Source organism: Mesoplodon mirus (genome assembly GCF_964341445.2).
Source record: "Mesoplodon mirus genome assembly, chromosome: 6".
Taxonomy (NCBI): Eukaryota; Metazoa; Chordata; class Mammalia; order Artiodactyla; family Ziphiidae; genus Mesoplodon; species Mesoplodon mirus.
This window is the reverse complement of record NC_138982.1, coordinates 139,170,154-139,196,709: the sequence shown is the minus strand read 5'-3', so window position 1 is coordinate 139,196,709 and position 26,556 is coordinate 139,170,154. Positions and strand designations below refer to the sequence as shown.

Here is a 26,556-nt window from a genome sequence, read left to right as displayed (position 1 = left end):
AAGAGGGTTTCAGATAGGATTACCTTGTTTTCTTCTAGGTGCCTTTTCAACTTTTCTTCCAAATCCTTGGTTTCTTCTGAGCCCTTGATATTTCTCTGCTCATAACTTTCACATGCTTCCTTAAGCTGCTCTTGTAAAACTTGGTACTCCTTTTCAATCTGTGAAATACTCCCCTAAAAGTATAATACAAAATTATCTATTAAAAGTAGTTTTAAAAGCCTATTTCTGATCTTGTTCTGAACTGTCTCTTAAAATAAACAAAGGAGAATATATGGCAGGTGAAAATTTACAAGGGAAATGTCACAATAATTCAAGAATTAAAAACCCGTTACACTGTTTATCAAAGCCAGCTCTTTCTTTCTTTCTTTCTTTGGCTGCACTGGGTCTTAGTTGTGACACGTGGGATCTTTGTTGCGGCATGTGGTATCTTTTTTTGTTGTGGCGCACGGGCTCAGTAGTTGCAGCGTGTGGGCCTAGCTGCCCCGTGGCCATGTGGGACCCCAGTTCCCCAACCAGGGATCAAACCTGTGTTCCCCCACAATGGAAGACAGACTCCCAACCACTGGACCATCAGAGAAGTACCAAGCCAGCTCTTTTTTAAAAAAAAAAATTATTCATATTACTGGAACTCATAAGGAAACTTCTCACTATGTACCGTAATTAGCTCTGAATACTTGTTTTAGAAGAGTCCGATATTAAATTAACAGTTTGATGTGAATGTCATTCTCCACAATGAATATCAAGAACTACTTACCGGCTTTAAAAACTGCAAATATTGTGCATATTTTAGATATGAACAGGACATATTAATTTTGGCCCTACTTTTATAGTGTTTCAAATGGATAGTTGCTGATATTTTTAAAAGACGAGTTAAAATATTATCAATAAATTATTTACAGTTATGTAACTGCCTCCCAGACAGCTTAAAACAAAAAGCAAACAGAAGTCATACTGCAGTGTGAAATGTTGGCAAACAAAAAGCAGCATTTATGTATTTTTTTAAAGCCTTTCATACTGCTAAGACTGGCAGCAATCACACATTTGTGTCTGAAAGAAGCACCTGTTTGATGCTGGCAACTCCTCCCAGCTGCAGGTAACTGCTCTACCAAGATACGAGGGGCCTTGGCAGCCAGGCTTTGGAAATCTAACCCAGTGGCACAAACTTGGTCCATCTTCCCCATCTCCCGTACCTCTCCCAGCATCTTAGCATCTTCCAAGTGTAAAAAGGCAGGGAATCAAGGTTTTGAAATTCTGTAAATTATCTGAGAACCGTGAACTATGGCCAGGGTGACCATACGTGCCAATTTGCTGTGGAGAGTCTCAGTTTTTGTCATCCAGACTGAAAGTTCAGCTCTACGAATACAGCCCATATTTAAATAATCAACTAAATGGTGAACCTTACTATGACCCACAAGCAAGCCTTTACGGTTTCAGATCTTAGTTATTTCTGTTTTCAGTCTCAATTCAGCAAAAGGATCACAATGCAACTCAGTATTATGAATTAATTCATATGCCCCAAATTGCTAACAGAGACAGGCAGCAAGTTATATGCCATTTCTATGTTATTATACTTAAATTTCACCACAATTGTGTAAGAGGTATGTTATTTTCAGTTTTTACAGATCAGGAAACCAAGGTTTAGAGAAGGCAGGCAACTTCTCAAAGTCCCAGAAGAAAAGCAGCCGTGCTAGGGATAATTTTAAGTCTCACTGGTTGAGAAACCAGCAATCAACTATGCTAATGTCAAGGTCTTGAAACTAAGAGCTAATTTAAGAAAGTATTCGTGAATTATCCCAACACTGATGAGAATATTTATATGAGGGTAAAAACACTGGCTCAAACACAGCCTACCTGGTTAAAGCTAAGTAGTGTATAAGAACTCAATACCACTCATTCTACTTGGTATACACTCATATTCAGCCAACAATGTTCACCACAGCACTGTAAGCATGAAAAGCTAACATAATCTAAATGTTCAACAAAAGAATCTAGTCAAATAAACTATGAATTCATATAATGGAATACCAAGCATGCATTAAAAATGTTGGTGAAAATTGGTATTTACTGACATGGAAAAAAGTCCACAATATATTAAGACTGAAAATTTCAAGTGTAACATATATGGTATGATCCCATCTTTTAAAAAGCATTGCTTAAATAAACAAACAAACAAATAAATAAATAAATAAAATAAAAAGCATTGCTAACTTGAATGCCAATGTTGAAGTAAAACCTGAAGGCTGCATGCACATCAAATTCTAACATGGGTGATGGGAATGTAGATAATTTTCAATTTCTCTTTCATAATTTTCAGTATTGTTCATTAAAAAAATTTAAGGGCTCTATATTATATTTTATAATTGGCTAAAACTGTAAAGCTATTTGTAAAAATAGTAGCAGGCAACACAAAGTTCTAACCTTACTTATTCCTAATTAATTACACATCTGATATTATAAATCACTCTTAATCAGTGATCATAGAATCGCTTCATTTTTAAATGACAGAGTAATATTCATTATATGGATGTACCATAATTCACTTAACTAGTGAATATAGATGCATATTCACATTGTATTCAATTTTCTGTTGACATAAATACAGATAATATACAAATATCCTGTTCACTGGTCTCTGTACACATATATGAACGCAGATAAATTCCAAACTGCCTTCCCCCAAAATTTGCATTTTTATATTCTTTCAATAATGTATAAATGATTGTTTTTCTTACTTCCATTGGGGTTGGGCATCATTTTCTATGTTTAAAAATTATCCTTATTTCTTTTATTGCAGATTGTCTATTCCCATCCATTCCCATTTTTGTGTCAGATTATTAATTTTTTCCTTATTGATTTACAGCAACTTCATATGCTAAGCAAGGAAATTAGTTCTCTGTCCTATGCTGCAAATAATTTTCCTAGTTGGTCATTTGTGTTTTGATGCTGTATATATTTGTTCATACATATATATATGTTATGTGCATGTATAGACACATTACATATGTGTGTGTAAACACATATACGCAAATACTTTTCTGTCCTGCTGTTCATTAATCTTATTTAAAAAATTTTCCTTTTCTTCTAGGTACTCTTCTAGGTCCATCTTTAATTTTTTTATTTATTTTTTATTTATTTTTTATTTATTTATTTTTTTGCGGTACACAGGCCTCTCACTGTTGTGGCCTCTCCCGTTGCGGAGCACAGGCTCCAGATGCCCAGGCTCAGCGGCCGTGGCTCACAGGCCCAGCCGCTCCGCGGCATGTGGGATCCTCCTGGACCGGGGCACAAACCCGTGTCCCCTGCATCGGCAGGCAGACTCTCAACCACTGCGCCACCAGGGAAGCCCTAGGTCCATTTTTTAATATTTAAATATTTTATCTGCCTGGAATTTATTCTGGTATATGGAATGAGGTAGGGATCCAAACTTATTTTTTCTAGATGGCAACCCACTTCTACGAACACCACGTATTTAACAATCTACTTTTTGCTCACCAACAGCTAGCATTTTTATTAGACCTTAAATTTCTATATTTTGTTCTATTGGATTCTTCGTCTAATGATCTATTTATGTGCTAATATAGATTTATATTATGTTTTGATACCTACCTGCACAACTCCCCTTCCTATAGTTTCTTTTCCATGGGCATTCTTGATGTTTGTTTTTCCATATGAAGTTTAGAATCAATTTGTCCAGTTTCAAATAAATTCTGTGCAGTAGCCAGCCACCAAGGTGGCCCCCAAGATCCTTGCCTCTTGGTATTCATGCCATTGTATAATCCTCGCCTACAATGTATCAGGGTTGGTGGGTTGGTCTATGTGACCAAGACAAATACAGGAGAAGCGATACACTGTGACTTCCTAAAGTAGGTCATGAAAGCCACTGCTACTTCTGTCTTGGATCACCCACTCTGGGGAAAGCCAGGCCTCAGGAAGACACTCAAGCAGCCCTAGGTGGAGGTCCACAGGCAAGGAACTCATGCTTCCTGCCAACAGCCAGCACCAACTTGCTAGGCATGTGAATGAGCCATCCTGGAGGTAGCACCTCCGGTCCCAGTTACTCCTGCAGATGCTTGAGCCAAGGTCAACACTTTGACTGCAACTCATAAGAAATATCTGGAATGACCCAGCTAAATTGCTCCTCCATTCCTGACTCATAGAAATTGTGAGGTAGCTTGTTATGAAGCAATAGATAACTAATACACTCTGTTCATGTTTGTTTTGAGACTGTGTTAAATTAAAATCTTTAGAGAGAAACAATCTCTTTAATAATAGGTCTTCCTATTCAAGTACACTTAACATTTTCCCATTAAGTCTTCTGTGTGTCTCAGTAGCATTTTAAAGTCTTCTTTCACAGGTTTACATATTTTATCTTTTTGATGCTATTGAAAACATAATCTTTAATATAATTTGCAATGGGTTGTTTATAACTGGAAAGGAATTTTATCCAATCAACCTTCTGAATTATCTTACATTTTGGTATTGGGTTTTCGGTTGATCACTTTGGATGTTCCAGGGACAGAGTCTTAGCCTCTGTAAATAATGATACTCATACCTCCACCTTTAAAATCTTATTTTTTTCTCGTATCTGATTTTGTCAGCTAATATCTCCAGGATAATAATAAATATTAATGACGATATATAACCTTTAAGCAAGATGACGCATTTGGCTTAAGAAAGATACAAGCATGTTGAAAAGTATTCACCTATTCCCATTTGATTATGAGTTGTAGTCAAGAAAAAAACTTGAATTTTTTCCAATACCCTATCAGCAACTATGGAGTTGATCAAATGACTTTTCTCTTAAGATATGTTAACACAGTAATTATATTAATAGATTTTCTAATTGAATCATTCTTAAAGCGGTGAAGGTTTTTATAATAATTTCTGTGTTACTCATGTGAATAAGCTTTTATTTATAAATTAACACAGGCTCATTATACCAGTTAAAACAATAAAGCCGTTAGACTTCACAATCAGTAAAGCTGGAAAAAACTTACCTTTTCCTCTGCCTCTCCTTCCCAAATTCGAACAATAACAACCAAACAATAATTTTTTGTTATGTTCTAAAGCTTATTCTATAATGTTTTGTATGGAATAACTGGCTTCAAAATAGTTCTAAGTTCGTCATTCCCATCTAGTTAAAAGTAAAGAAAATTAAACCTTTAAACAGTTTAATAGGATTTTGACTCACCTGTTGTGCCTCAAAAGGATCATACGGCTCAGTATTGACTTCTTGATGCATTATATTCCAAGACACCTTTGGGGCAAAACAAACACATTCAGTCTATCTCAATCGTTCTAGTAAAATAAATCCATCATGTTATAACATTTTGAAACATGCCCATAACTTTTTCAAGGTTTTTTTTTTGGCCAATTTAGATAATGTTCTATGCTTTCTACAAATATTTGTTAACAGGAAAAAGTGATCACTTATAATTAGTAAAAGTGAAAATGATTTTGGTTCATTACTGTTAACATAATTCTTCAAAGTTTTCTAGAAAGCAAAAAACTTAATGAGTAGGAGGATAACCAATAAGGATTTAATGAATTCATGCCTTATGAAGTTAACTACAGAGAAACCTTAGCTTATTCTCGTGCTTGTTAGGAAGGAACTTTTATTCACATCTCTCTTGTTTCTCTCCATCTGGTTGTGTCTTTTAACTCCCTCACTCCTCCCCTGGTTTGGTAGGAGAATTGGGCATGTGCAGCCCAGACTCTTCCTTTTTTCTTTTTCTTGGGAGCTGCCCATGCAGAAAGCACGTTTTCCCCTTCCTTCTCCATGCAGTAAGTCTTAGCGGCAGGCACCCAAGTTAGGAGGCCTTCTAGTCCAGCACTGCTTTAACTAGGTGGGGAAGCTGGTATGTCATGGGCTTCACTCTTAGGACATGCACTCTACAGAAACAGCCACATCTTCCTGCCATACTTTTATTAATTATCAAGGTGATGTTTTGGCTCCATCTGCTGGCTCCACTATCTTATTTCTCAACTGGTGCAAAACTTGGATAGGAAGAAGGATGTTATTTACTAAACCCAAAAATTCCTTCTGGCATTACCTGTCACGCCCTACAAAAGGGTTCATAAAGTCCATCATTTTAAAGAATTTTAGTAAATATGATGGCAATGAAAAATGAAGAGGAAAATTTAACTTTAGTATGAAGAAGACTTTCTATTTTCAGTCTTACCTGTACAGCAACCATTTGTGTATGTGGAATATCTGTTACTTCATTGGTGCTTTCTGGTTTTACTTCCTGCTTGGCAGAATTTCCACAGTGGTCATCAGTTCTGTTAGACTCACTTTGGGCTGTATCAGCACCATCCGTGATGCACTGTGACTTTACTGGTATTTCCAAAGATTCCTGAAGGATCTGTGTTTCAGAGGCAATCTGGTTACCAGGGGCATTCTCAGTCCTGAAATCATGGCCCTCAAAATGCACTTCTGTTATGTCACTGGCTACAAAAGACGGCACCACTGGTATTGATCTTTGCAGCTGATATTCAGAAGAAATTCTGGCCAGAGGTGCGTAAATGCTATACTGGGGCAAAGTCGGTAACACATTTATAAACGCTGGTGGTGTCTGGGTAATGTCAAATCCCCGAAAGGGAAGATATGTACAGTATCCTGTGACCAATTGGGGTTGAGTCCAATAGGTTGGTTTCACATCCTCCGTAACTGGTTTGGGAGAATTAGAGGAGACATGCTTGTGACTTGTCCCCTCGGAGACTGGTTTGGGAGAATCAGAAGACACCCCTTTGGGCTTCTCATCCTCAGAAACTGATTTGGAAGAACTATCGGAAATTAGTTTCGGCTTCACAGCTTCACAAGGTGACTGGGGAGAATTAGCAGATGTAAGGTGGGGCTTCACATCCTCAGAAGCTGGTGCTGAAGATAAGTCAGACACTGGTTTGGATTTCACATCTGGTTTAAATTCCCTAGCAGTTGGATTCAGCGGTAGTTTAACTCGTAAATACTCTCCTGTTTTCGAAATTTCTTCTACTTTTGTCTTAATGTTTTTCTTCTTTCTCTTTTTCTTAAGCCGTAACGCAACTTTCTTCAATGCAATACAGTTGTCAATCACAACAAAACGAGGACATCCCAGGAGAAAAGATTTCAAACCTCCTGCTTTTTCTAGTATCTGTCGAGTTTCTTCTGGGAAAAACTCATATTCTTCAGAAAACATCTTGTTACTCATGTCCAAGGGACCATGTTCCTCTAACAACTGAGAGAAATAACTAGGAAAAAATTTACGTAAGTTATTATAAGGAAGTACTTGTACATGTTTATCTGAAAAAAATATTTCCCAAAATTTCTCCCAAAGCAAAATACTACTTCACTTCTAACTGATCTTGACACCTCCCCAACAAATATATTATACTCATATTAAATCTGAGAAAGGCTAACTGTAATCAATGATACTATAAATAAAATTTTGTTTACCCCTCAGAAAATAATCCTTTAAAAAATCTTGGGGAAAAAAACAAAAGGAGATTAAAAAGTTATTTTTATAAGTTTCAGTTAAATAATTATTCAATATATTTTTAAAAACAATGAAAAGCAAAGAAACTTATTCCGGAAAAATAACAAGGCTATCAATAACAAGAACATCAAATGAAAAAAGGAAATCAAATTTCAAAAAAAATCCTATTAGAATTTACATATAGTGAATCTATTAACATTTCTCTGTTTAGGAATACACAATGATTCGGAATTATTGAAATCAATCAGGTCTGATCAATAAACCACCACAGTGCAGGATCAGATCCACAGTAATGGGGCCAATCCCTTAACCTGCCTCCATCTGGGGACTGGGTTTGTTCACTCCAGTTCTGGGGCCATGCTCTTTTGCCATTCTTGTGCCAGGCTCAAAGAGGCTTCCTCTCCCATTTGAATTTGGTATTCAGTCTGTAACAGTGGCACAACTCGCAGGAAAGACACATACCATGTACACGAAGAAGGCTTTTTCAAGAGCAAAAACCTCCAAAGGAATATTCTTAGTAAATTAAAGCCAACCAGGAAGATAACTTAATCGGGAAGAAGGTAAAAACAATACTTCTTTGAAGCAAAAGAAAACCACTTTATGTGCAGATGCTGCTGCACATAAATGCATAGGACAATTCCAAGTGATTAACCCCTATTCAAAGCAACTGCTATACTGAAACATAAAGACCAAAAGCCACTTCTCTTTGTCTGCACTGCTGATCTAAATACTTAAAAGCCGTCAGTCTCTTTTAAAGTGTTTTTTGACACATTTTCCCCTTAGAATAAGCTCTGCAGTAGAAACTCCCCTACATACATGTTGTTTTGCAAGGTAACAGGTTAAATATGCGTTTGCCTTAAGATTCTAATCAAACTTCATTTTTAATGAGAAATCTCTAAAAGCAGAAACTGCTGAGGGAGGGTAATAAGGTAAAAAGAAGCAAATCACTGTAGCCTCAGGAACAATAACCCTTTCTGAGGGTTCTGGCCGATTGGTATAAATAACACCGACCCCACAATCTGTCCCAAGAGAGACCTTTCCAGTTGGTGTTTAGCTGCCACAAGCAACAGCAGATAATTCATCAGTGGTGTATGTGTATTTACTTTTTGCTCTCCGTGATGAATACTAAAGAGAATCATTAAAAAATAAAGCTTTTCTACCGTCATTAAAATACTTAAATCCAAAATGGGATCACTAAAGAACAGAGACCACAGGAAAGAAATCCATTACCAGTAATTTAGCAAAGAGCTTTTCAAGAGTTTGCAACATGAATGATGATATAGATATGGTGATGATTATTGAGTAACTAATAAGAGTCAGATTCCTGAAGAATACTTAAGGATACAAAAAAATGCTCACCATGCATTTTTAGGTGAAAAGGGCAAATGACAAAGCTGAGTGTATAGTTAAATAACAGCTTATAAAGTCCAAAACATATATTTCATACATATAAACATTTTAAAAGTCTGAGGACTTCCCTGGTCCAGTGGTTGAGACTCCACACTTCCACTGCAAGGGGCATGGGTTTGAGCCCTGGTCGGGGAACTAAGATCCTGCATGCCGCACGGCGCGGCCAAAAAAATAAAATAAAAAGTCTGAAAGGATACGCACCTTTCTTTCGAAGAAATAGAGCCTCCATGTTTTTTCCACTGGCTAAAGAGCAATGAATTTTTCATACATTCAAACAGAACAAAATTTAATTCAACAAGGGTCCCTAGCCCAAAGAAAAACAGTATTATAACCACATTGTGAATAAAATTTTTATAGTGATTGTTATTTGAAATGCAACACAAAATGAACTTTAACTCTATTTATATGCTTTTCTAGCCTTGAAAAATAGTCTCTGTAGATAAACATGGGGCCCAAGATAGCACAAATATGATTTCTTCATAATCCAGACTCTAATAGGGACAGTGTTCTTGCACTTCAGAACCTGAGGCAAAGACTGGCCATGCTGTGCTTGACGGAAGTGATAAAAATAATAATAAAGTTAATTTTACCACAGATAACAATAGTTGCTATATTATATACATGTACATGTTTTCATTTTTTAAGGAACCTCCATACTGTTTTCCATAGTGACTATACCAATTTACCTTCCCACCAACAGTGAACAAGGGTTCCCTTTTCTCCACATCCTTGCCAACACTTGTTATTTCTAGTCTTTTTTATAAAAGCTATTCTAACAGGTATGAGATGGAGACGATAGCTTATTGTGTGTTTATTTTTAAACTGAAGAATAGTTGATTTATAATATTGTGTTAGTTTCAGGTTTTACAGCAAAGTGATTCAGTTATATATATATTTTTTCAGGTTACTTTCCATTGTAGGTTATTACATTATTGTGTTTTTGATTTGCATTTCCCTAATGATTAATGATGCAGAACACCTTTTCATGTACCTGTTGGCCATCTGTATGTCTTCTTTGGGAAAATGGCTATTCAGGTCTTCTGCCCATTTTTTAATTGGACTGTTTGGTTTTCTTGGTATCGAGTTGTATCAGTTCTTCATACATTTTGGATATTAGCCCCTTATCAGATATGTGATTTGCAAATATTTTCCCTTTTGCAAATATGTGTATGTATATTTTCATAACTCAGTGATGATCATTAGTGTCTTAAATGGTCCTTAATGGACTGTCACAGTGCTAGTGCATGTCACTGTCAGAACAGGGGCAAGGGATAGGAATGGGAAAAATATTTCCAAAAGCATTCCCATCCTACTATTCTGGTTGTGCCCCTTTGAAAAATCACTGTTTTCTACATGCTCATGATTCCTTTTTTTTTTTTTTTTTTTAAGAAATAGACTAAAGATGAGGACCCAGTTCCCTCTTTCTTGGAAGAGAGCATGACAAGTAAGCAAGAACCACATTTTCTTTTTGGTAGGCAGGGAGAAAAAAAACGATTCTTATTGCACAAAGTCATTTTTATTTGCAATACACTGTGATTCAACCAATGATCAATTTTGCACTCCTGCTTCTTGTAAGCTGCGTGATAGAACTACATTTTCTACTTTTTCTGAAATCTTCCCCAGTGCTTAAGTGGTTATTAATAAATCTGGACTAATTAACACTACTAAAGAGGTGTTAGGAAAAACTGAATGCAGAATGCCACCTATTTAAATTTATTTTGCTTCAACTATGTGTATCGTAAAATGTTAGAACAAGGTGGAGGTCACTGAAAACAAAAATCAGTCCAACCCCTTACTTTAAACTGAAATACTTACATCAAGAAAAAGTTAACAGCAGTTACCGTAGTATTCTTTTTTTTTTTTTTTTTTTTTTTTGCGGTACGCGGGCCTCTCATTGTTGTGGCCTCTCCCGTTGCGGAGCACAGGCTCCGGATACGCAGGCTCAGCGGCCATGGCTCACAGGCCCAGCTGCTCCGTGGCACGTGGGATTCTCCCGGACCGGGGCACGAACCCATGTCCCCTGCATCGGCAGGTGGACTCTCAACCACTGCGCCACCAGGGAAGCCCAATCGTAGTATTCTTGACTTCTTGTCTAACATGTTTCTATTCTACACTCTTTTCATATGCAATAATTTTATTTTTCTTTCTCTTACCCATTGGCCACTAAAAAAATCATTCTTAAGCCAATCATTACATGTTTACTTTTGAAAATTCAAGGAAAGAATTGTTTTGAGGTATGACTTCCTGTAACTTCTTGACTTTCTCCTATTATAAGATATAAATTCTATCTCAAAATACACAAACAAATCAGGCTATTGGTTTCTCATAAACTTATTAAATTTCTTCCCACTTATAGTGGTAATAAATTCTTTAAGAAGCAAGCTCCTGAAAACTACAGTTTAGCTTCAGTTTTGGATGCCTGAAGCAAAGTCCAGCATGTTTTAAGAAATACTAGTATAGTTTTATAGCTGATTCCAGGTTGTCATGCAGTTCTCTGAGAATATGATTTGCACACCACTTCAACTCTGAAGAACCATGAAAAGGGATCCAAGAGGATATAACAAGACTGAATAGGAACAATGCAACTGAGAAAAATAGAAGAAGTAACAATAACCAAATTATAGATGAGTGACGGGTTTTCCAGGAGTTCACTTTTTTAAATTAATTTTTATTGGAGTATAGCTGCTTTACAATGTTGTGTTAGTTTCTACTGTACAACAAAGTGAATCAGCTATACGTATACATATATCCCCTCTTTTCTGAGACAGGAGTTTGCTTTCAAATTAATTTTCTGTTGCAGATCTTTGCCCCTCACCTTCTTTTCCTAAGGAAGGCATCATGCACAACTTATTAATGCCAAGCTAAAACAAAAAACAAAAAAAAGGCAAACGTTTCCTAGATTTTCCTGAACTCTTTACTCCACTACTGTATCCACCCCACAAAGACTTGACTTTAGTGTTAATTTCTCTTTTCTTTTTTTTTGGCCATGCCATGTGGCATACAGGATCTTAGTTCCCTGACCAGGGATCGAACCCGTGCCCCCTGCAGTAGAAGTGCTGAATCATGGACCACCAGGGAAGTCCCCTAGTGTTAATTTCACATTCATATTTTCAATCCAAAAGTAATTCAGCCCAAAGTTTCTTTAAAGGAAAAGTCTGTTTCTCTTTTCTTAGATAAATGTTGGGAAGTCCAGTTTTCAATACAATAAAGAGATACAGGGTTCTATATGTGTTCTATACCATCACAGCTGGACAACTATCTCATCAGAAGTAATAACGAGATCCTGGTATCCCTTCCCCAATAAAAGGGTAGTACTTCACCAAGCTACATTAATTGTCACTGGACTTAGGAGATGCCAAACAACTGCATCATCAACATTAAGGACAATGAGATCAAATAGTTATACTATTCCTTGTCAAATGTATATACTTTGGAATTCATGATAAAAGATTATGGCTGGAAACTGTTTATCAGTCCTATCAGGACATAACCAGGACAGTTTTGGAAATAGACAGAATCTACATTAGCAGCTCAAACTGACAAAACTAATAATCATTAGGATTCTAAATGTAATAGTTAAAAATCCTCAATTAACTTTGTGTAATACATGACAAAAGCCATAAAAACACTTTTCTTCCCCAGAGTCTGTGAGCCAATCAGTGATTCCTTTAATAAACATAAAGGGACAAAAATAAACAACTTAAGATCTTTAACTGGCAGCCTCAGTATACTAGTTCTAGGAATATTAAACTACTTACTCATATAGAGTTGAACATTTTTGTTTTGGGTTAATGTCCCACAGCTTCTTATTACGGACAACATATTCATTACTGTGCTGTTCATACAGAGCTTCAAATTCTTCTACATCGTGACGAAGATGGTCAGGCACTACAAATGGGCCCACAGAATTTGAATTGCGTTTGCTGATAAAAAAAAACACACACACAATTTTGTGAATAATTAACTTTCAGGTGGCCCAGAGTAACATTTAAATTGAAATAAAGATAGTGATATATTACTCAACTTCAGGATGCAAAAAAACACTACCAGAGAATTTAATGCAGAACAGTTACCTTTCCACAATTACAGTCAAGAGATACCTGACTACTGAGTAAGGTATGAGATACGTGACTACTGAATAAGGTACAAGATACCTGACTACTAAGTAAGGTACAAGATACCTAAGTACTTTTAACTACTTACTCTTGCTACCAAGAGCAAATTTTTTTTTAAATTCTGGTTTTAAAAAAAATCAATGTTGCATTAATTGTAACCTGTTAAAGAGAAAAATGAAATAGTTTATTATAACTGCTATCAATTTAAGTTAAGATGAGACTGAGACTGGTAAAAGGTACTTAAATAAAAAGATTTTTAAAAAAACAGTATAAGATTCTAGCACTCTAAAAAGATGTAATAGTTTGAGTGTGGGCTCTAAACCAGACTGCTGATTTAAATTCTGGCTCCGCTATGTACAAGCTTTGTGTCCTTGGACACTCAACTACACTGTGCCTGAGTTTCCTTATCTGTAAAATGAATATAATAATACTACTTATCTCCTAGAAAGAGGAGTGGATTAAATGAGTTATACATAAAAAGCTCTTAAAATAGTGCCTGGTACATAAGTGCTATCAAAATATAGGCTACTATTATTTTAACTTAAAACAATTCCTCCATTCAAAGAATCCATGGAAATGTGCAAAGCCAACTGTCATTACAACTCATTTAAGAAACGTGGGGGAAGAGAGAGATTGGTTCAAGATGGTGGAGTAGAAGGATGTGCGCTCACTCCCTCCTGCAAGAGCACCGGAATCACAACTAACTGCTGAACAATCATTGACAGGAAGACACTGGAGATCTCCAAAAAAGGTACCCCACATCCAAAGACAAAGGAGAAGCCACAGTGAGGTGGTAGGAGGGGTGCAATCACAATACAATCAAATCCCGTAACTGCTGGGTGGGTGACTCACAAACTGGAGAACACTTACACCACAGAAATCCACCCACTGGAGTGAAGGTTCTGAGCCCCATGTCAGGCTTCCCAACCTGGGGGTCTGGCAACAGGAGGAGGAATTCCTAGAGAATCAGACTTTGAGGCTGGCAGGATGTGATTACAGGACTTTGACAGGACTCGGGGAAACAGAAACTCCACTCTTGGAGGGCACACACAAAGTAGTGTGTGCATAGGAACCCAGAGGAAGGAGCAGTGACCCCATGGGAGACTGAACTAGACCTACCTGCTAGTGTTAGAGGGTCTCCTGCAGAGGTGGGGGGTGGCTGTGGCTCACCAAGAGGACAAGGACAGTGGCAGCAGAAGTTCTGGGAAGTACTCCCTGGCGTGAGCCCTCCCAGAGTCCACCATTAGCCCCACCAAAGAGCCCAGGTAGGCTCCAGTGTTGGGTTGCCTCTGGCCATACAACCAAAAAGAAGGGAAGCCAGCCCCACCCATCACCAGACAAGCAGATTAAAGTTTTGCCGAGCTCTGCCCACCAGAGCAACAGTCAGCTCTACCCATCACCAGTCCCTCCCATTAGGAAGCTTGCACAAGCCTCTGAGACAGCCTCATCCACCAGAGACCAGAGGGCAGAGAGCAGAAGCAAGAAGAACTACAGTCCTGCAGCCTGTGGAACAAAAACCACATTCACAGAAAGATAGACAAGATGAAAAGGCAGAGGGCTATATGCCAGATGAAGGAACAAGATAAAATCCCAGAAAACAGCTAAATGAAGTGGAGACAGGCAACCTTCCAGAAAAAGAATTCAGAATAACGATAGTGAAGATGATCCAGGACCTCGGAAAAAGAATGGAGGCAAGGATCGAGGAGATGCAAGAAATGTTTACAAAGACCTAGAAGAATGAAAGAACAAACAAACAGAGATGAACAATACAATAACTGAAATGAAAAATACACTAGAAGGAATCAACAGCAGAATAACTGAGGCAGAAGAACGGATAAGTGACCTGGAAGACAGAATGGTGGAATCACTGCTGTAGAACAGAATAAAGAAAAATGAATGAAAAGACATGAAGACAGCCTAAGAGGCCTCTGGGACAACATTAAACACAACAACATTCACATTATAGGGGTCCCAGAAGAAGAAGAGAGAGAGAAAGGACACAAGAAAGTATTTGAAGAGATTATAGTTGAAAACATCCCTAATGTGGGAAAGGAAATAGCCACCCAAGTCCAGGAAGTGCAGAGAGTCCCAGGCAGGATAAACCCAAGAAGAAACACGCCAAGACACATAGTAATCAAATTGACAAAAATTAAAGACAACGAAAAATTCTTGAGAGCAGCAAGGGAAAAACAACAAATAACATACAAGGGAACTCCCAATAAGGTTAACAGCTGATTTCTCAGCAGAAACTCTACAAGCCAGAAGGGAGTGGCATGATATATTTAAAAGGATGAAAGGGAAGATCCTACAACCAAGATTACTCTACCCGGCAAGGATCTCATTCAGATTCGATGGAGAAATCAAAAGCTTTACGGAGAAGCAAAATCCAAGAGAATCCACAAAACCAGCTCTACAACAAATGCTAAAGGAACTTCTCTAAGTGGGAAACACAAGAGAATAAAAGGACCTACAAAAACAAACCCATAACAATTAAGAAAATGGTAATAGGAACATATATATCGAGAACTACCTTAAACGTGAATGGATTAAATGCTCCAACCAAAAGACACAGGATGGCTGAATGGATACAAAAACAAGACCCATATTACATGCTGTCTATAAGAGACCCACTTCAGACCTAGGGACACATACAGACTGAAAGTGGGGATGGAAAAAGATATTCCATGCAAATGGAAATCAAAAGAAAGATGGAGTAACAATACTCATCAGATAAAATAGACTTTAAAATAAAGAATGTTACAAGAGACAAGGAAGGACACTACATAATGATCAAGGGATCAATCCAAGAAGAAGATATAACAATTATAAATACATACGCACCCAACATAGGAGCACCTCAATACATGAGGCAACTGCTAACAACTATAAAAGAGAAAATCGACTGTAACACAATAATAGTGGGGGTCTTTAACACCTCACTTACACCAATGGACAGATCATCCAAACAGAAAATTAAAAAGGAAACACAAGCTTTAAATGACACAACAGACCAGATAGATTTAACTGATAATTGATATTTACAGGACATTTCATCCAAAAACAGATCACACTTTCTACTCAAGTGCACACGGAACATTCTCCAGGATAGATCACATCTTGGGTCACAAGTCAAGCCTCAGTAAATTTAAAACTGAAATCACATCAAGCATCTTTTCTGACCACAATGCTATGAGATTAGAAATCAATTACATGGAAAAAATGTAAAAAACACAAACACATGGAGGCTAAACAATATGTTACTAAGTAACCAAGAGATCACTGGAGAAATCAAAGAGGAAATCAAAAAATACCTAGAGACAAATGACAACAAAACCACGATGATCCAAAACCAATGGGATTGCAGCAAAAGCAGTTCTAAGAGGGAAGTCTATAGCAATACAATCCTAACTCAAGAAACAACAAATATCTGAAATAAACAATCTAACCTTACACCTAAAAGAACGAGAGACCGAAGAACAAACAAAACCCAGAGTTAGTAGAAGGAAAGAAATCATAAAGATCAGAGCAGAAATAAATGAAAGAAACAAAGAAAACAATAGCAAAGATCAGTAAAACTAAAAGCTAGTTCTTTGAGAAGATAAACAGAATTGATAAACCATTAGCCAGACTCATCAAGAAAAAGAGGGAGAGGACTCAAATCAATAAAATTAGAAATGAAAAAGGAGAAGTTACAAGAGACACTTCAGAAATACAAAGCATCCTAAGAGACTACTACAAGCAACTCTATGCCAATAAAATGGACAACCTGAAAGAAATGGACAACTTCTTAGAAAGGCATAACCTTCCAAGACTGAACCAGGAAGAAATAGAAAATATGGATGGACCAATCGCAAGTAATGAAATTGAAACTGTGATTAAAAATCTTCCAACAAACAAAAGTCCAGGACCAGATGGCTTCACAGGTGAATTCTATCAAACATTTAGAGAAGAGCTAACACCCATCCTTCTCAAACTCTTGCAAAAAATTGCAGAGGAAGGAACACTCCCAAACTCATTTCATGAGGCCACCATCACCCTGATACAAAAACCAGACAAAGATACTACAAAAAAGGACAATTACAAACCAATATCACTCATGAATATAAATGCAAAAATCCTCAACAAAATACTAGCAAACAGAATCCAACAACATATTCAAAGGATCATACACACCATGATCAAGTGGGATTATCCCAGGGATGCAAGGATTCTTCAATATATGCAAATCAATCAATGTGATACACCATATTAACAAACTGAAGAAGAAACACCATATGATCAACTCAATAGACGCATAAAAAACTTCTGACAAAATTCAACACCCATTTATGATAAAAACTCTCCAGAAAGCAGGCATAGAGGGAACCTACCTCAACATAATAAAGGCCATATACAACAAACCCACAGCAAACACCATTCTCCATGGTGAAAAACTGAAAGCATTTCTTCTAAGATCAGGAACAAGACAAGGATGTCCACTCTCGCCACTATTATTCAACATAGTTTTGGAAGTCCTAGCCACGGCAATCAGAGAAGGAAAAGAAATAAAAGGAATACAAATTGGAAAAGAAGAAGTAAAACTATCACTGTTTACAGATGGCATGATACTATACATAGAGAATCCTAAAGATGCCACCAGAAAACTACTAGAGCTAATCAATGAATCTGGTAAAGGTGCAGGATACAAAATTAATGCACAGAAATCTCTTGCATTCCTATACACTAATGATGAAAAATCTGAAAGAGAAATTAAGGAAACACTCCGATTTACCATTGCAACAAAAAGAATAAAATACCTAGGAATAAACCTACCTAGGGAGACAAAAGACCTGTATGCAGAAAACTATAAGGCACTGATGAAAGAAATTAAAGATGATACAAACAGATGGAGAGATATACCATGTTCTTGGACTGGAAGAATCAATACTGTGAAAATGACTATACTACCCAAAGAAATCTACAGATTCAATGCAATCCCTATCAAATTACCAATGGCATTTTCTACAGAACTAGAACAAAAAATCTTAAAATCTGTATGGAGACACAAAAGACCCCGAATAGCCAAAGCAGTCTTGAGGGAAAAAAATGGAACTGGAGGAATCAGACTCCCTGAATTCAGACTACACTACAAAGCTACACCAATCAAGACAATATGGTACTGGCACAAAAACAGAAATATAGATCAATGGAACAGGATAGAAAGCCCAGAGATAAACCCATGCACCTATGGTCAACTAATCTATGACAAAGGAGGCAAGGATATACAATGCAGAAAAGACAGTCTCTTCAATAAGTGGTGCTGGGAAAACTGGCCAGCTACATGTAAAAGAATGAAATTAGAACACCCCCTAATACCATACACAAAAATAAACTCAAAATGGATTTGAGACCTAAATATAAGACTGGACACTATAAAACTCTTAGAGGAAAACATAGGAAGAACACTCTGATGTAAATCACAGCAAGATCTTTTTTGACCCACCTCCTAGAGTAATGGAAATAAACAAATGGGACCCAATGAAACTTAAAAGCCTTTGCAAAGCAAAGGAAACTACAAATAAGATGAAAAGAGAATCCTCAGAATGGAAGAAAGTACTGGCAAACGAATCAATGGACAAAGGATTAATCTCCAAAGTACATAAACAGCTCATACAGCTCAATATTAAAAAAACAAACAACCCAATCCAAAAATTGGTAGAAGACCTAAAAAGCCATTTCTCCAAAGAAAACATACAGACGGCCAAGAAGCAAATGAAAAGCTGCTCAACATCACTAATTACTAGAGAAATGCAAATCAAAAGTACAATGAGGTTATCACCTCACACCAGTTAGAATGGGCATCATCAGAAAATCTACAAACAACAAATGCTGGAGAGGGTGTGGAGAAAAGGGAACCCTCTTGCACTGTTGGTGGGAATGTAAATTGATACAGCCACTATGGAGAACAGTATGGAGGTTCCTTAAAAAACTAAAAATAGAACTACCATACAACCCAGCAATCCCACTACTGAAGCATATGCCCAGAGAAAGCCATAATTCAAAAAGACACATGCACCCCAATGTTCACTGCAGCACTATTTACAACAGCCAGGTCATGGAAGCAACCTAAATGCCCATCGACAGATAAATGGATTAAGAAGATGTTGCACATATATACAATGGAATATTACTCAGCCATAAAAACGAGCAAACTTGGGTCATTTGTAGAGACGTGGATGGATCGAGAGACTGTCATACAGAGTGAAGTAAGTCGGAAAGAGAAAAACAAATATCATATATTAATGCATATATGTGGAACCGAGAAAAATGGTACAGATGAACCGGTTTGCAGGGCAGAAACTGAGACACAGATGTAGAGAACAAACGTATGGACACCAAGGGGGTAAAGTGGCAGGGGGGTTGTGGTGTGATGAATTGGGAGATTGGGATTGACATGTATACACTAATATGTATAAAATGGGTAACTAAAAAGAAACTGCTGTATAAAAAAATAAGTAAAATAAAATTCAAAAAAAGTGGATAGTAATAACTTAAAAAATAAATTAATTTAATTTAAAAAAAAGAAATGGGGGAAAAATTTTTGTTGGTTTTTGATCCATATCGGAATATGATATAAGAAGGTCACTGCTTCTCACTAGTTTTATTTCTTATGTCTATTTGTCTCTTGAAAACTCTGTTTCAACAACCAGCTACCACTGGAAATCACTAACATCTAAGGTTAAACCACAACATCATTTATAGCCTCCAAAACATCTTCCCAGTAATTATCAACAGGACATTCTCTTCACTGAACATTTTAAAGAATATTTTCTAGGATCTTCCCACAGTATCTTGCACCTAGTAGGTTCTCAAACTTATGAAATGAAGGTCATCAGCCCTGTGATTTTAATGCAGTTTATATGAATTCTTAACACTGACAGGCCACACTGTAAATTCAACCAGAGGGGTCACATCAGGTTGTCATTAATAGATGCACATCTTTAGAGAAGTTAGGAAAATAAAACACAAGTTTAAAGTACATTAAATTAATACCACTTTTAAGTTCAAATAAAGCAAAAAATTTCAGACTGTACTTACTTATGGTCTTCACCTGAAGTGACAGTCTCATTATTTGGTGTGACTGACGTGGTTCCAGACCCAACTAACATAGGCTGGTTTAAAAGACAGAAAAATAACAAGGATTTTCCACCTGAAAATTACCACTAAAACTGATGAATGCTTACATAAATAAATATGCATACAAACTGCCAATATATATGACTGATCTAAATCTTCTTGTGAACAGGAACATACAGTAATAAAACTTTCAACAGCCAAAAATAGGCACAAATTAACATTTAGGTAGCTTCTAATACTCTAAAAATTTTTTAATTATCACTGTTTAAACTCTCATTTTAGATAAACTAAAGACATATAGTCAAAGATAAAAAGTTTTATTGGAACTTATAAGCTGCTCTCATCCTCCCCTAATATTTGTTCACTTTTTCAACCCCTGCCCCTATTTGATCCCCCAAATACATGAGAGCCATGAAGAACCCACCATAAGACTTAAAAATAATGCCCTAGTTACCTCATGTGCCTGAAGCAGAGCTTTAGGTGAGAGGAAGGAAGGGAGCCTTTCAGTTCTGAGACTGTCATGATGATTAGTATTCAGTATCTTTATTTTGGATATTTTAGATAATACTTCTACTAGTTATTAATAATAGGTATCACGTCTTGTCATACAGATAATGACACTAAGGCACACGGAAGTCAAATAACTTGCCCAAGGTCGCACAGATAATAAAAATAATAACAACTGGTAGAACCAAGATAAGAACCCAGGTCTGCCTGATCCCAAAGCAGCCTTGGTCACATTGCTCTATGACCAGCCATACAAAGTCCTACATTATGACAATGATTTCATTAGGAAATATCTAGAAAATAAAAAGAACAATAAAGATAAAGAGTGTCTTTCAAGAATTACTTATATATGACACGAACCTTAAACTTCTTCAAAATGTAGAAGACTACCAAAACATCTTTAGACGAAAGCCTAGAAATTCTTTCTCTACAAAATGCTTCAAAATATCCCAAGAATTGGTTAATTCTTATTTATTTTTATTTATATATTCAATTAATTATTTTGGACAAGAATCAATACAGAAAATACTCCATACCTTTGAATCTTTTGGCTTCTTTTTCTTGCCTTTGTTTTTTATCTTGGTAGAATTAAACTGAAACATAAAAAAAAATTATTGAACACTCATATAACAGCATTATGAAGCTGCCATATATTATAAAGACACCATACTGATTTTCATAGACTAGTCCTAAGCTGAAGTACATGAAATGTTTAACAAAAATTAACACTATAGTGTGTTAAGCCCTAGTGTTTTGATTTATAATAGAAAATAAGAAAAACTTAAATGATGCCTAATGCTATAACTAAAATTAAATTGTTCCAACCTAACATGTTGTACTCATTTTCAACAAGGTTTATGTCATTTCAAGTAATTAATCAGACTTATTAAGTAATTCCAGTTATATGCTGATCATTTTTACTAAACCAAACTCAACATTCTACAGCTGGCCAGACACCAGGGCACAAACAGTGAATTCAGAAGAAGCATTTAACTTCCCATGGGGTATGTCAGCTGTGTTTCTATAGTTAGCCAGACAGTGTCTAATAGAGTGGACTAAGACAAAATTTCAAGTATAGATGATCTGATCCTAAAAATCAGTAAACAAGTATCTTTCTGATTGAAAACTGCCACGAACTACTAAGGAAGACAACTCTGGAATTATTTTAACTTAAGCTCAATTGTAAGCCACTCAAAACAAAGTCCATTTGTTTTCCTTACAGAACAAAACATTGCCATTTTAATCATTACAGATAACCTTTCATTTTTATGCCAGCAGATGACTGAAGAACTCCTTTCCTATATCTATGATTAACATTTATTAGTTGTGAAAACTTATGGACATTGTCTAATTTAAACTTCAGAGTGTGCTGACTTGTTGTTCCAATTCCAAGAAGAAGATTGGGATTAACTTTCTAAGTAAGGAAATCGTACACGCTATCCAGAAGTCCTCAAGATTTGGTTCTGGAGCGCCTCTTGTGATGTAAACAAACACTGGCCTGGGTCCCCCTCTCTTCCTTTGGCTGACACGAGTTAGAACATAACATTGAAAGTGATCGAATAACTTACTGGCACATCACCACTGTCCTGTTTCCTTAATACAGTGCAGCGGCTGTCTGTAGGAAGATACAGATGGTTTTGTGAGGAAACAAAATGTTTATATTGCCATAGGATACACTAAAGCCTTAAAGAAAACCACCCCAGATACTACTAACAACCACTATGTTCTACTCCTTATTTGGCTTTGACATAAGTTTAGCTTAGAAACCAAGAGCAAAATGGCTAACTCATCGGAAAACCAACTACAAAGAACCACAAAATTTCAATCCAATTCAGCATAATTTGACTGCTTTCTAGGCACCGAACTCTATGCTAGGTGCAGGGAATACAGACATGTATAGAGAAGTCCCTGTCATCGATAACCTCATGTCCTGCAAGCTACACAAAGAGGCAAACACCCATAGCTCAGTGTGCTAAATGCCACAGCAAATACAGTGGAAACAAAGCTGATAGAACAATAAAGTCTTCAAGGGGAGTGGCCTGAGTCAGGGGTCAGGGAGGGATGTGGGGAGGAGGAGACTTGAACAAGTTAGACTTGAAATGAACAAGCAAAGGGGTGGGATGTGAGCAAGGAAAGCACAATGCAGGTTTGGACACAGTAGGAAGTGGGGTGTATATTCAGAGGGCAGATGGGGAGAGTGCTGATGAACCCAGACAGACAATGTGAATCCAATCTGTAGGCAAAATGAAGCAAGTGCTTCCCAAACAAAATACTTATAGGATCAGAGAGATGTTCTAGAAGAGTCACTAACAGCAACATAAGAGAAAGATTTGGAGTAGGAGGGTCAGAAGCATGGAGAACAGTTTGGAGGCTACTGCAATCATGGAAAGATTATTAAGATCCTGGCCTAGGGAAGCGGAGGTAGACAGGGAAGGGCAGATCAAAAATAAAGCTTATTTGAATTGGCAACAAACGAGACATGGGGTAACAGGCAAGAGGAAGGGTGGAGACCAATTTCAGAGTTTCCTGCTTAAAAACAATATTAAAACGTTATTATCTGAGATAACCAGGAAAAACAGATCTCTAGAGATACAAGTGGCTTAAGCCATATTGCTCTTAATGGGTCTCTTGGCCATCTACACAGAAATTCCAACAGGGAAATACGCATGCAGGATCCAGGAGAGTTTGGGTCTCCCAATTATCACGGCATTGGTGATATTATTGACTACCCTTATTTACAGGATCAGTGGATTTTGAAGTTTTAAGAAATACAGTCATTCCTTTAAATGAAAGGAGACAAAACTGAAAGTGTCTGGGATGAGGGTGAGAGGCACAAGAAGTGAACTTGAAAATCTGTTGGCTGGTGGCTTCCAACCCTATGACTAAAAGCAGAGAAACAGTCACAACTGGATGGACTGTATATTTTAGGTATAGAACATAAGAATCAGGGAAAACACATAATGAGAGGGTTGTGTCCTTTTTAGTTATCTTGTGTGATCCAAACATGCACTGAGTTTTGCAAGCTCAGTCCCAGAACATCATTTTATTACCAGCAGCAGCAAACTGATGGCAATAAATTCAGGCTATCAAGAAGCATGTCACCTCCAGTCATGAAGCCGTGTCCTAGGAAAATAAAGCCACCTGTATTTGAGAACCACAACAAAAGTAAGCCTTTCAGTTCCTTATACTGCATTTGAACTTCATAATGCATAACATTTTTGTACAAGGCCAGACCTCTTCATGTACCCTTTAAACCAAATGGCACAAAATTTGAAAGTCTAACTCCTGACAATATATAAGCAGACTTCTGATGCTAAGGGAAAAGGTGGGGGGCAGGGGTGAGGCATTATCCTAAGAGATACATGCAGTACCAAAGACAAGAAATTTAAATTAATCTAGAATCTAAGAATATTAAAATTTTGAACAAAACAGAATCACACGGATCACTGGCTCCAATTCCTCATTTTAATGATGAAGAAACTAACATTCAAGAGAAGCTAAAGAATTAACTACTAGTTAACCTATTATAAAGAATTATGAAGAATTAACTACTATAATTCTATAAAGAATTAACTACTAGTTAACCTATTCTACCTGGACTCCATGCCATTATCCAAGCAGCCCCCTCAAGTCCCCTCCACCCTGTCTCTAACTCTGGATGTCAACCTGTCAAATTCCACCTCCATGTTCAAAGCTGGACTTGGACTCCACGCCTGCACCAAGGCTTTCCTGCTCCCCGAGGAGGACCCCTCAGCACTTTTTCTGGTCCTCTCTTCTCCCATATTACAGTTATCTGTATATTCATTTTACTGTCTTTCCTGAAACATAAGGTCCTTGAGGGCAGAGACTGGCGTAAGCATTTCTGAATTCCTTGTTAACACCTAGCACAGGGCCTTGAAGCCGTAGTAAAAGAAAGTTTCTAATTAACTGAGTTAGGGAAGTAGCTGGGCCACAGCCTACTTTTCTTGACTCCCAGCTCTAGGCTCTTCCCACTACAATACATATTCTATCTGTTCTAGATTCTGCAAGCATCGCCTACTTCTGCAGGCCAATGTTTTCTTGAATGCTACAAATCAAGCCATTTCCTAAGAAATTCCATCCCTCTGATATACAATCTCTGCCATGACACCGTCAAAATACCTACGATGAGAATAGTATGGTGTATAGTCCATGTAATGTATCCATCTGAATATCTCTACAACACTTAACTCCACAGAGTAAGAAGGTTTTATGACATTTAAAAAAAAAATCACTATTCTTAACACTCATTTCCCCGAATAAGCCAGTTGTACCATAATAATTTTCATTATTTTCTTTGTTAAGTATTTAAGTAAGCTAGATCCTTTGGAGATTTTTTCTAAGATTAGATATAAACTGAAACTCAGTCCACATACCCATTATATCAAAGAATTCATCCAAAGCATTATGCAGTGCTGGGAACTTGTCTCTGTGTTCTTCCAGCAGCCATATTAAACATCGTGCTTCCTTCAATGACGCTGGCTCACAGAAATAATCAAGCTGCTTTCCTTCTATAGAGCCTAGTTTATGACCATATTTCTCATTCCAGAGAAAAGTCATGATGCTAAAATCAAGCTCCTTAAGAGCGGCCCCATAACGAGAAAAAAAAGGTCCTGTGGCATCTAAGCCTATAATAAAAGCAAAACCCAAGTCAGAAGAAGGGGGAAATTATTTGCTGTAAAATCACACTCAGTTTCACATCTCTGAAAGCAGTTCTACTATAGTTTGCTTACATTTTCAGTGAAAACGTTCAAATAACTGAGAACAAACTTGTTCAAGCTATTATGCATTTTAGAAACACAATTTCACATTAATGTTAACTATAATAATTCTTATCTATTAGTTGAACAAGGTAGGCCCAAGGTTTCTATTAATATAGTTATTTTTATCAGACTTAGGAGATAAAATGAATTAAATGCCTTTAAAAGGCATTTTTAAAGGCATTAAATTCCTTTAAAAATATTACAATAACTTTTTCACTACTTCGTAATGATTTGCAATCCAATTAGTATAAGCTGGCAAGATTTTACAATGCTTTTCTACATATACTCCATAATAACAAAATATCAATAATATACAGAACTTCCCAAGTGCCTATAAAACAGAAAATGGGCGAACTCTTCACCCCAACACCTCCAAGAACTACACCTTATCCCCCAAAATATCATGGCTCCTTACCCTCCTCACAAGATGCGAGGTGGTCACTATTCCCGCTTTATCCCTCCCTTCTCCAACTCAGAGAAAGGGGTGGCTGCAAGCTCACACGCCACTACTGAAAGGTGAACACCTGCTACCTACTAAGACAGCCGACAAAAAGCAAGGATTGGCTCTGTTCTCTCCCCCGACACGCCTCTAACACAGGACGGACCACAGGTTCTCAGTCCGCAAATGAAGCAGAGATTGCCAAGTTAAAATTACCCTGGACAGCTGTTTCTTCCAGATGAAATAGTTAGCTTTGCAGGAGCCATGTTACATGAAAAATTAGTGTATTTAAACACCAGAATCAGGGATCACATAAAATACTCATACAAGGTTCAAGGGAATCAGCAATGAGGAAATACCACATTCACATCTCCATCTATGGCTCACATCAAAGCATGTGCTCGTTAAGGAGAAGGGAGCATATCACACCTAGTACTGAAACGTTAACCCCCGCTCCCACTGCATTTAAACTCAGCTCTTTGTTAAATATAGCAGGTTAAAGTAAGATATAACTTCATAATTTACTCGTCTGATTGTCAGTAGACACTAATAGCAATCACCACTTAGGTGAAATTGTCCGGGGCCAGAAACCCATGGAGGTGTACGCTCAACGCAGCACCATTTAGTTACCAACTACACCGAGTGTGCTGCCATCTTACCTTGTCTCTACTGACAGAAACGTATCAATATATTCTCTGAAACCCTGGAATGCT

At 37.1% G+C, this 26,556-nt stretch overlaps 1 protein-coding gene across 1 annotated transcript in view; it reads right to left on the bottom strand.

Moving 5' to 3' along the window:
• TTC3 (tetratricopeptide repeat domain 3) overlaps positions 1 to 26,556 on the bottom strand; it is a 140,976-nt gene that overhangs the window by 35,687 nt on the left and 78,733 nt on the right. The window contains exons 28-35 of the mRNA XM_082625061.1: positions 25,018 to 25,269; positions 22,192 to 22,238; positions 21,160 to 21,216; positions 20,078 to 20,151; positions 12,644 to 12,808; positions 6,183 to 7,230; positions 5,192 to 5,257; positions 24 to 173 (exon numbers count right to left, since the gene is read on the bottom strand). Coding sequence (XP_082481187.1) covers positions 24 to 173; positions 5,192 to 5,257; positions 6,183 to 7,230; positions 12,644 to 12,808; positions 20,078 to 20,151; positions 21,160 to 21,216; positions 22,192 to 22,238; positions 25,018 to 25,269 — 1,859 coding nt within the window. The remainder of the gene's footprint in view (positions 1 to 23; positions 174 to 5,191; positions 5,258 to 6,182; positions 7,231 to 12,643; positions 12,809 to 20,077; positions 20,152 to 21,159; positions 21,217 to 22,191; positions 22,239 to 25,017; positions 25,270 to 26,556) is intronic.